The 12,610-nt window shown below is 39.3% G+C and overlaps 1 protein-coding gene across 7 annotated transcripts in view; it reads right to left on the minus strand.

The window, feature by feature from the left end:
* Window positions 1–12,610, minus strand: part of anks1aa (ankyrin repeat and sterile alpha motif domain containing 1Aa) — a 56,842-nt gene that overhangs the window by 34,801 nt on the left and 9,431 nt on the right. For 5 of the 7 annotated variants that reach the window (XM_086115178.1, XM_086115196.1, XM_086115187.1 and 2 more), the window contains exons 2-4: window positions 6,653–6,733; window positions 6,326–6,482; window positions 4,307–4,369 (exon numbers count right to left, since the gene is read on the minus strand). In XM_086115178.1, coding sequence (XP_085971304.1) covers window positions 4,307–4,369; window positions 6,326–6,482; window positions 6,653–6,733 — 301 coding nt within the window. The remainder of the gene's footprint in view (window positions 1–4,306; window positions 4,370–6,325; window positions 6,483–6,652; window positions 6,734–12,610) is intronic. The other 2 variants (XM_086115215.1, XM_086115223.1) reach the window with 1 other exon arrangement.

Genomic DNA, 12,610 nt, shown 5'->3' on the forward strand with positions numbered 1-12,610 from the left:
ATGATTTTTGTTTACCAGTAAAATTTACATAATCCCTCCAAAATGTGATGGAGTGCAAACTCCCAAATGCACACCAAATGCTGAATGCATAATGGCTAATGAACAGCGTGAGAATGACAGCTTGCCAGTCATGGCATATTTTATTTCAAAAATGTTACTCAAATGTTGCCTCTGCAGTTAATGAAGGTTCAATGTCGGCAACTATATGAGCCTAAAACAAATTCACTTTACATCATTTTCAATGCAAACATGTTTTGAAAGTCAGTCAATGTAATGCACTGTGTTTTGCAAATGCTTTCTGAAAAAGCTTGAAATGTGTGGTGCAATTAAAATAGCATGAACAAAATAACAGCAAACAGGAGGCTGTTGCAAACATTCGAAAAACAATCCAGATTGTCACATCAACAACAGCTGCACTCGCTTACATGTCAACAGTCAAGTAAGTCAATAAAATACTTTTCACACAAGGGGGCTGTCAAAATAGCCACAACACCAAAACCTAGACACGGTACTGGACTTCAGTTACTGTAAACAACTACTACTATGATCATGACACGTAAGACTATGAAAGGACAGTTGATCATGTGACCATTGCAATAAATGTGTACCAACAAAAGTCAGACATTCAAGGTTATGTGCAAATGGCACCGATGCCTCGCAGCCTCACTGAGAGCGAGACATTAAAATTCAAGTGGCACAAGCAGACTTCCTGGACAGAGCATGTTTATATGGAAGCCTTTTTGTCAAGGCACTGCACAGCACAAAACCTCATCCTGATTGAGTCGTCGGTGCACATCAAACAAGATGAGCTTATGATTTTTGTTGCTTATTGATCATCTCTGTCAAGGAACATCTGGCCATTACGTTTATTGTGTCTTTTCCATATTGTGCGAGCGAGAGTCTTTGTGACAGAGAGAAGCAAAGACATTGTTGTGGTTCCCACAACCTGCAGCCCCAGAGACGATAACGCGGTCTGACGAGCGACCTCTGTCACGTGACAAACTGGCTGGCGGCACAGTGAGGTTACGTCACCATGGCCCCCAGCGGTGGCAAAGGAGGCGTGCGCTTGAGCAGCTGTTGTTGCTTGTGCACCAAGAGGCTGTGTGTGCCAGGGTCTCATCTGTCCATGGCCACAATCAAATAATGCTCTCCCCTGAATGAAGAGGAGATTCGTCGACAGCAGGTTTTAAAGACATTCAGTACTCTTTGGATTTTTAAGTGAGACAACAAAAAAGAAAATGGACTCTGGGGAACTCATTTTGAACAGATCTGATGATACTTAGTGTTGTGGGAAGTATCACGATAACGTTTTTCTTTTAAATTTGGACACTGTCACACATTCCTGAGTAAATAGGCCATGCAGCCTTGGGGTGAGGTAAATCTCCTTCCGGACACAAACTATGGTTCTGTGGACTGGACTAAGACTCCCTTTTACGTTCATAGTGCGTGGGACTGATTGAGATGCGCCCTGTAAACACAGCTGACACAAAATCCTTTAAAATTTTCAGTGCAATTTCAAAAAGGCATTTCTTGAATTACAAATGGCCTGCCGAACACTCCTGCATCTGCTGAAAATAAGGGCGGAAGATCCTTACAAGAAGGACCCCGGAGAGCCTAGTGTTGTCACAATACCATAATTTATGACTTTGATACTATTCCTGAATATAGTACCTTGATACCGATACTAACTGCATCCCCACCCAACCCACCCCAAATGCCAGGACTAAAAATTATAGTCTTTTGTTGCCAGCTAAAAATTTTGGTTCAGGAGCGGGATCGAAACTTGGTGCAACACTCGTAGAGCCGATTTTACATTTCAAATGTGACGCGCTCAGATGCGCACGCATGGTCAGAGGAATTCATCGTAACGTATATTCAATTAGACAAGTGACCTATATAGCGATATGAAGCCTGCATGAGAGGTACTGTGACATGAGACTGAGGAGACCAATGGCCATAATGTTTTACTGAAACTACGATGACTACTGTACGCACCTGCATTTCACGAAAAACCCTTGAATGGCAATGGCAATTAACCAATTCACTGACAGTTATTTGTTTAATATTATTTTTGTTGGAATGGAAGAATTTCTATCGCAATATTCTTAGCTCTTGTTGCACAATCAGGCATTTAAAACAATAAATGTACGGTGGCAATAACAACAGTGAGGCAGTCCCAAGATGTTTGGTCATCTGTACTGCATACAGTCCGTATGGGTTGCATCTGATGCAAATAAGCGTTTACGGCAGTGTTAGTGGAGCATGGATGGAAACATATTATACTATGCATGTGCCTGCGTGGGTTTTCTCCAGGTACTCCAGTTTCCTCGCACATTCCAAAATCATGAAGGGTACAATTGGGGTAGCCTAGTAGGTACTGCCCCTATGACAAGCCATTGGACCCTTCAAGGAAGAAATTTAGCATTGTAGTGTGTATAGCAACTCCAATATTTGGGTGTTTGGGACTGCTGTTCCAGGATGACAGACAACTGGTTTCACTTCAGATGGGAACATTTTCCAATGACTGAGGTAGACCACCCTTCCTTTCAGGTTCCAGCCCACACCTGGCTCATTCTCTCGACTGGGTCATTCTCCACTGTATGGCCAATGACAATGTTACCATGACAACGGTATGCCCTGTCCTCTCCTGAGCAACCTTATAGACACCAAGTGGGAGGTGGGGCCAATCCGCCCATTACCACCCTCCACACAGACAAGCGTGCCATGGAAATCTCTGTTTGATGTTGATGTAAAGCGATGGCGACACTGAACACTACCCATCCTCCTCCTCACTGGAAGTAGGATCCCTCCACCCCTCCACTGAGTCACATGATGCCATCAACCAACGCTAAAGCACCTTCGTTTTTTATTTATTCATAACAATGACTCAATTATTCAGCCACAAAAGTAGGTAGTACCCTCATCAAACTGCCATGATGTGCTTACTTAGACGACATGCATAGCCACAAGTCAAATAGATAAAACAGAAATGGAAGGAGAAGGTAAATTGCTGAATGAGACTGCATCGTGCTATAGAGGAAAGCCATCCTTCCCCATCCAAACACTATAAGGATTAGTTGACCATGTTCAAAAATAGTGTGAGGCTTTATCTACAGGCCTTGGTGGGCTTCCAGCTACGCCTGCTCCGAACACAATTATGGTTGGGCTGACATGTTTGCACTGCTACACAGGAAAGGGGGAGCTGCTGTCAAAGTCAACAGGTGAATTCAAACATGGATGCAGGTAATGCGTGTTCCTCTTTAAATAGATGCAGGTAATGGGTGACCCTCTTTAAATGATGAGCATATTATTTAACGCGGATAAGGACCCGAGTGGCTCTGTGCTTTGTAACAGTGCCACTTGGGTTCCTGTGTTCATAAATTTACTATTTTAAAATATGAGCGTGCGATCGCTCAGAATCTGGAAGAGATGGTCTGCCACCCTTCTTTGCTGACATGGACATAAAACACTTAAGGAATTGCAATAATAAATTTTGAAGTGTGTGCATTGGTGCCCTGGTCATAACACCTCCAGTGTTGTGCTGGCAACACCATGAGTGCTAAAACTAGAGTGCAGTGCATAAACTCTTGCTTTTCGGGTTCATATGCATACCCTCAATGCCATCCTACCATTGACTTTAATTTAATCCAGCGTAATCATTAGCGAGACGCTGACCATTGAACAAACAGTAACTGCAAATCAAATTTGGATACAATGAAAACCAGTTAGTTAATTATAATGAATATTGGGTCCTCTCTGTGGGCTGTCTTTTCATATTCTAGTGAAAATGACTAATACGTCAAAAAGCAGTAGCCAATGGCATGGCTCATATCAATAAATATATATGAATAACTTTTGTCACCTAGTCAGCTTTTCAAAAAAATAAATGTTTACCGCTGTAAATTATTTATACAGTATTTACCTTCATGTCTTCAAAGTAAATCAACCGGGGAAAAAAGTTTGTCAAATACATTTTGTTGACACCAAAGTAATTTGTTTACGCTTTCCATCTTACCTCCCAAAAAGTACAGTAAAATTAAATATATAAATCTCCATAAATAAGGCTGGCAGTTTCTCTCACATGCAAGGATTGTTGTCATAATGCACAAGCAGCTCGATAAAATTTGGGATTATGAGCATGGGTGAGCAAGTGATCCACTGACAGAGCAAATAGCGTCAGCCATAGAACCCTGAGGTTCTATGGCAGAGTGGCCCTCAAAGCAGCAGCAGTAAACCCACAGCAAGCCAACAGCAGCAAAGCAGACAAACACTCAAAGGAAATATTGTAGCAGCACAGTGTACACACCTTGGCATTAATATAAGGGTCAAAGGGCCCGCAGCGTTTGAACTCTTTATGGTCTACAGAGCTCTGGGAGGGAGGAAAAAAAAGATAAGCTGATGGTTTCGGTTCAGACAAGAAATGAATACATGAATGATTATGACGTCTAAATATGAGAACACAACAGTGATGTGTTAATGACCAATCAGATGTCATGATTAGTTTCGGAGAAATGGCCCACAATGAGAATGATATTATGATCTGTGTTTTTTAACCGAAAATATTTGACGCCCGCTCCAGTATAGAGCTCAGAGTGGGTCATTTCTGCATGTCCAAAACAGGCCTGTCTACAGTGACTGACTTAGCAAAAATTGTTAACGAAGTTAGCGCAAACAAGCACTTCTCACGCAAACTGGGCATCAAAGCACCTCCAAGTAGCACAGTATCAGTGTCAAGTGTGAGTCATGATGCTGAGAGAGTGCACGCAAGTCAAATTTTTAGAAACATCCATATTGTGCATCACACATGCAGTGCGGTGGTAGCAATTGACATAATGATGAGTCAAATGACTTATTTGTTGAAAAGCTTGTCGGAGGTTAAATGGCCCAAAGTTATCAAACAAATGGCTTGTGGGCCAAAGCCAGCCCTCTAGATAGTTCAATCCAGCACGCAGGAAGAATTTGAAAGTGAAAAAAAAAATCATGTTGTGTGTTTTGTTAACAGTTCTACATTTTCTAACTGTCTATGAGGCTAGAAATTTATATAAGATGACTCTGACTGGTGATTGGATGAGTAAGCCAAGGGGGCGGGCGCAGTGTGAGTATGTCAGCGAACAATAGGTTGAAGAGAACATTCGGTTGGTTTCTTGTTATTTTGGCATGGGCAGGGCCGATAGTGACCCATCCTGAGCGCATTAAAGACATTGTTGATCAACCACTTCCTTGTTATCCTTTCAACAAGTGGCTTCCCACAAGACAAATGATGAGGTGCTTTTCGGCACCCGTTGTGACTGAACGGCGTTCAGTTCATCTCACAGCGCCAGTTCTGCTTACTGTTCTGTAAAAAGGAACCCTTGCTGTAGTAAGTCAATGTTAATCAAACATCTTCACAACAAAAGATCTTAGTTTGGTGAAATCCTATTTATGTAATGCCAGACAATTCATTTATGTATTCTTTATGGATGTTTAATGTATAAAGTGCATCCATTTATCATAAAATCCAATGAATTAGAGACTATTTTCTATTAAAATAAAAGATCTATTAAAAAAGCATCATCTTATCGATGTTTACTTGTACCTATAGATGTAAAAAAAAAATTAAAAACTGACCTCACCAACACAATGTCGTCTTGAAATCAAGTTCAATCTCTAATTAAGGACACATAAAAAAACTACTTAATCATGCTGACATTGTATTATATGGCACCTGATGCCAGCGTTAGCCATTAAGCAAAAGCCCCATACCAGCTGGTTTACCCCACTGGTTGAGGAAAAGCATCTGGTGCTTCAGGCAAACGGTGGCAGGGTTTTTACTTTCTGGACCTGGATTTGCCACCTCTGCTTGTTTCACTTTTCTTAAAGAATAAACAATGAGCATTTCAGATAGCACCGAATAAATTATCAAGCAGTTAACTGTTAAAAATATCAATATCCGTAAAACAAGAGCCAATTCAAAGAATGATTTTGGGAGGACATATTATGCATGGGTGTGTGTGATAAATAGGATTTTATGGTGTCGGCAAGTGACCACATTCTTTTGCATTTATTATATTATATATTTAGATTTATTTGTAATTTTTCTGTTGTTGATAATGACGTGTAAAACGACAAAACAAAAAAAACATCAAGTAAATGTTATCTACGGGATGTTAATCATGCTGGGATTTTACTGGCCCAGCTCACTTGACATCAAATTAGACAGTATGTGGCACCCGCTCTCGCCGAAGAGTACGACCGTTGTTGAAACATTTCATTCTGCTGAGAATAGCTGACCTGTTCTAATAACAACACCGACACACACCAGTACAATGTAAATCCAGGGCCCAACCTGTTCGTTGAGTTTGGGGTGGGAGGGTCCTTGGTGGATGAGCAACCTGACAATTTGCTCGTCTCCCTTCCATGCTGCCAGGTGCAAAGGGTAGCAGCCCTTGTTGTCGGCAATGTTGGTCAAGGCCTCGTTTCGTAGGAGCAATTCCACCACTTCACTGACAGTTAAAGAAGGGATAGGGCACGTCAGGTTTTAAAGAGCGATAATAAATACAGACAACGTTGCAAACGGGTAATCAATAGCTTTATAGTCCCACCGGGACTGGTGTGCGGTGTGCGTAGGCCTCGTGGAATGTGGAGGCCGAATAGATATGGCAACAGCCACTACCTGTGTCCATTTAAGGCGGCGTGATGGAGCGGACTGTATCCGGTGCTGTCCACACAATTCACATTGGGACCTCTCCAGATGCTGGTCGAAAAAAAGAGAGCAATAATAAGTACACACAAAAAATGCTAAATACTCACTTTGTCATGATGTGAAGTCACAATTGTTATGGTTATTTTGGTTATAATTGAACAGCCATGGTATCTTCAATCAACAATCATGTTGATGTTGAACGTTGAATATAACATGACCACAGACTATATTTGTCAAAACATTTTACAATCAAACCGATATACAGAACATACACAGACCAACCATTGCAGCTTAAACCTAAACGTCCATGGTGGGAGGAGGGTGCAGCCTCCTTCTCAAGCAAGTTCAAGAGGACAACTACGAAGCACAGGCAGGCTGCAGTTTTCAACCAGGAAGGAAAATCACCAGATTGCTGCCTACTAAAATTAGCTCATCACATCTAGTTAACTTTGTTATTCCCAGCTATTTCCCCATGCACAAAAGGCCTTTGTGCAGCATGAGCACCCACAAATAGCACTGAAATACCAAAGAGGTAATACTTTGGACATCTCAAATGCAGATCTCTTCCAACACAGTAGCTGCACTCAGCTGTCAACTAACACTGGTTTGCTTCTTTTAACTTGCAAAGTGCAATGTTCTCTTTCTAGAAGGGAGACGATCGAGTGGGTGAATAAAAAGCAAGAAAGAGAGACCAAAGAAGCCAAAGGATGTCTGGTGTGATGAAGTGCCTGAGCGGGGATGCAAAGCACTCTGAAAGACCTTAACAGCGCTAAATAATAAATCATTAGACTAGAAAATACAAGCACTAGTGAACCAAATGTCTGAGTCACATTCTTTGCTTCAGAGATAAATGAATGCATAATTGAAGTATCTTTTCTTATTTACATTGCTATTTTCAATGCTACAGGGCTCATGAATGTTTAGAAAAAGACACAACATTGAAATAAACCAGTCCGGGAAATGAAAGCCAATGTAACACATGGTTCATTGCTACTTCAGGTGTCTTCAGGGAACTCGTGCCCATTTTTATTTCTACATCAGCACAATCATGATTAAGGTGGATAAGGAGAGACAACTATTGTGACTCACGATCACACCGTCACTGAATGGGAACGGAACCCACACTGCCTGCACCAAAGTCAGGTTGAATGAACCACTCGTTCACTACACCATCAGGGATTTGATCTGCATGAATATAACTTTGCTTCACACACTTATCTCTGCCTTAGGCACCCCACCACAAAATATATCCCTCATAGTAGAAGTCTTAGTAGTGTGGAATTATACGGCCACTGCTGTGGATCTGTGGCTCATGGAACAATGAACTTGACACTGCGCATTCAAAGAGATGCAACCCTTTCCAAGTCACAGACCGCTTAAACCCTCCAGCATGTCTTCAGAGTTTATTCATAACAAGAGGCAGCCATGAGGATGCACTAAAAAAGCAGAATGTGCGAGGAGGAATTGCTCGAGTGTGAGGAAAAGTTGGGCGTTTCTCGGCTTCTGTAAGTCAGTGAAGGAAGCGATGATCATGCCAGATATTAAAACCAACATGTTTCCTTGTCGTTCCTCTAAGAACCAGCAATGACATTTTAGGGTCGGATATTAATGTTCCCGAGTCACTACGGCCCTGTCTTGGGCCACTACAGCCATTACATACCCTGAAGACAGTGGCCCGACCAGGCCAGGAGACATTTCATCAATGATAATGAAATCAACATGTTCTTGCTTTTCTTTTCTTTTTTGTTTACATGCAAACAAATGAACTACGCAGAAATATCTTCAAAAATTCTTTGAAAAAATAATAGAACAATGCTAAATATGAAATAATCACTGAGATTTACCATATCACAGTGTTGCCTTGCTAAACTGCGGTTCAGTTATCGCAGCGTCAGTCTAATTGCAAGGTTTTCATATGTGACCATAATTTCGTCTACTGTGAATTTACCACACTATTTTGTGTTTTCTTACTATTTTTCTTCCTTCTAAGTCATTTGTGTGTTTTCTTACTATTTTTCTTCCTTCTAAGACAGACCAGGCGAAATTTGTTTGACAAACAAAATTTAAAAAACGATACCATGAACATAATAGCCAGTCACCCTCCAAATCCCCTCATCGTGGGAGCATTCGGAAAGACGCTACAAGCGCACTGCTTGACAGAGACCGTTGGCAAACTGAGAACGTTATTCAAATGTGCTATTCACTTTTTCAGAGTAGCCCAAAAAACAGGCCCCAGTGCATCAGGCGGTACAAGGAAGTATCCAGCTAAAGCATGAACTGCTGACGAAGAAGCAGAAAAAAAATATAAGACCTATAAAAATAAACTAGTAAATATTATAAGAACCAGTAAAAGAGATCATTATCATGCACTATTAGAGCAGAATAAAAGTAACACACAAGAAATATGGAAGATACTTAACCAAGTAATCAGAAATAGTCCTAAAAAAATGGATTATCCAGAGTATTTTATCAAAGGCAAAAATACTATTTTGGAAAAAACTGCAGAAATAGCAACTGAATTTAATGAGTATTTTGTCAACATCGGCAGTAACCTAGCAAAACAAATTCCTGATCCAACAAACTTGTTTGAAATAGATAGATATGTAGAAAAAAACTCCTCCACGATGTTCCTTACTGCTGTAAAACAAGAAGAAGTATCAAATATTATAAAAACTTTTAAAAATAAAAAGTCAACTGATTGCTTTAATATTGACATGACAATAATAAAGCAGATTATAGAATATGTAGTGCGACCTTTCACGCACATATGCAACCTGTCATTCAAAGCTGGTATCTTTCCATCAAAAATGAAAATTGCTAAAGTTATTCCAATCTATAAAAGTGGAGAAAGACATCGGTTTACAAATTATAGACCAATATCACTACTACCACAATTTTCAAAAATATTAGAAAAACTATTTTCTGCTCGCAGACTTGATAGCTTTATACAAAAGCATGCGCTGTTAAGTGAGAATCAATATGGCTTCAGGGGAAAACGGACCACCTCAATGGCAGTTATGGAGTTTGTGGAAGCAATAGCCACTAATATAGACAACAAAGAATTTACTGTTGGGGTTTTCCTAGATCTAAAAAAAGCTTTTGACACAATAGATCACAGTATATTATTGAAAAAACTAGAAAGATATGGCATTAGAGGTGTAGCTTATAAATGGATAAAAAGTTATTTAGAAAACAGATATCAGTACGTGCAACTCAACAATAAAAAAACGAATCAACTAAAAATCACTCACGGAGTTCCTCAGGGGTCAGTGCTTGGTCCAAAACTATTCATCTTATATATAAATGATATCTGCAAGGTCTCAAAACAATTTAAATGTGTCCTATTTGCTGATGATACAACTTTCTACTGTTCTGGAATAAATCTGAAACAGCTCCTGACAACCGTAGAAAACGAATTAAACAAATTAAAAAACTGGTTCGACAGAAATAAATTGTCACTTAACCTGAAAAAATCGAAGTTAATTGTTTTTGGCACAAGACCAATCAAACACCAAGCTAAAATTATGGTAAACTCAATTGAGATAGAAAGAGCGTATGAAACCAAGTTTCTCGGATTAGTAATAGACTCAAAACTATGTTGGAAGCCACATATCGATAACGTAAAAAGAAAAATAGCCAAAACCGTAGGGATCCTCTACAAAACCAAGGAAGTGCTAAATAAGAGATCTTTGTACACATTATACACTTCATTATTATTACCATATATGACCTACTGTGTGGAAATATGGGGAAATGCCTGCAAAACAAACACACTCCCTATTCTCAACCTACAAAAAAAAGCAATTCGAATTATTAATAGATCAAAATATACGGAACCCACAAATCCACTATTTATCAAATTAAATACGATGAAATTTTATGACCTGGTTGACTTTAAAATCGCCCAATTAATGTACAAAGCACACAATAACCTGCTCTGCCAAAACATTCAGAAGTTTTTCAAAATTCGAGAAAGCAGCTATGATTTAAGAGGTACCAACTTATTCAAAAAACTCAAAACAAGAACAAACATCAAGCAAAGAAGTGTATCTATCAAAGGTGTTAATCTGTGGAATAATCTCGAAACGGACCTGAAAATGAGTAAATCGCTTGCTGAGTTCAAAAACAAATTCAAAAAAATAGTACAAACAACCTACATCAATCAGAGTTAAAATGATAAATTCAAAACATTAAATATAATGATAAATCAGAACTAAGTTGATAAATAGAGAAAGGTATATAAATATCCATTATGAATACAAGAGAAAATTGACACAAGAGTGTCAGGGTGTGGAAGTATATAATCCCGATACAAACCAAAAGTTGTAAAAATATCACGGTTAAGGGTAAAGTATGAGCCTTAATGGAGACTTCTTTCTTCTTACTTTTTTCTTTTCTGATTGATATAAAAATGATTTATTAGATACAATCACATAACGGGGTAGGACTAGATAAGTTTTTTACTTCTTCCTACTCCCTTGAACATAATAACTGTGTTGTATGAAGATTGATTTCTTTCTTTTTTTATCTACCTTATTTTCTGTCAAATTATTACTGTATATATGTTTTATGTTCAATAAACAAACAAACCAAAACCAAAAAAAACGATAGGTTACGTTCAGAAATTAATGCGATCAGAGCGCATTCTGCCATCGACAGTACACGAGGAAGAAACAACATCAGCTTAATAGCTACGTTTCCTTTTTTTTTTGTTTGTTTGTTTTGTCTCAATTGGCTCACCTAAACCAGGATCCTGTGTCATATTGTAGTCAAAGGTACACTGGTGGTTTAATGCGCCTTTTGGCTCTGTAAATCCTTGCTGTGGGAGCCCAAAGCTGGTTGTCAATGCTACCATTCTTATTCTTCTTCCATTTAGAAGAAATTCCGATGAAAGTACAAGGATTTACAGAGCTTGTATTCTTCATTTATCATTTTTAAAGTGATATTTATTAAGTGTAAAAAGTGTTTAGAAGGGTGGAATCCATGTAGAGGGTTTTGTAATGACTTGTTAGCGCATCCCACCCAAAAAAGGCAATCTCTACTTTGCGGAAATTCACCTAACCCGGGGAATTATAGAACATACCACCATGAAATGGGAGGGAACACTGTTTCTCATTATATAGGGCCACCACAACGTGGCTCATCGTGGCCCCACTGGGTCACCACTCAAAAAGGCTTAATGTTGGACCCTGCATTTGCAGTCCTCTTGCGCACCAATGCCACGTTTGCGTGGCCACTGAACACATCACAAGCACAAGTGGAGACAGAAACCGACTTTTGGTTTCTGTCCTAGATAAAAGAATTACATAACAGCTTACATCAGGAAAAAAAAGCTCATAAACACATTAACAAACATAAACAGAGCAGCAACTAGGACAGGAGAAGTTAACGAAATCAGGCAGAGTGCAGAAAGCATTACCAGATACGTGCAAGACGTCCTGCCTGAGCATCAAGCACACAATTAGTACGACTATGACTTTATTGCACTGATGGTCTCACTCGTGAACACTGATAGCTTCTTTCCAGACATTGCAGTTTAATTGTGAGGCTCTCATTCAAGGCTTAGTCGAGTTTAATCAGACATTTTAGCTATATTTACTCATTGTTCACAGTATTTGCAGATAGATGTCACAAAATCGGCAACAGGAATTTGAAGTGTGTCTATTTTAATATTTAGCAGGACTTATGTTTCTTTCGAAAAGGAATCACATATTTTATTTGTAGCACTCGAATTTTGAATGAGAACCACTTTTGGTTGAGTCAAGTTACGTAACATTAGCCAAGAAATTGATGGCATAGACCTGAAGTAAGCATGCAGACAGAGGTGACTTCAGAAAACAGTTCCAATATATGACAATGTTTCTACGAATGACTGGTATTGATCATTAAACAAATCAAACACCATCTATTATTGTATACATTAGCGAT

The sequence above is a fragment of the Hippocampus guttulatus genome, chromosome 1, assembly GCF_054856545.1.
Source record: "Hippocampus guttulatus isolate MCC_2025c chromosome 1, RoL_Hgut_1.0, whole genome shotgun sequence".
Taxonomy (NCBI): Eukaryota; Metazoa; Chordata; class Actinopteri; order Syngnathiformes; family Syngnathidae; genus Hippocampus; species Hippocampus guttulatus.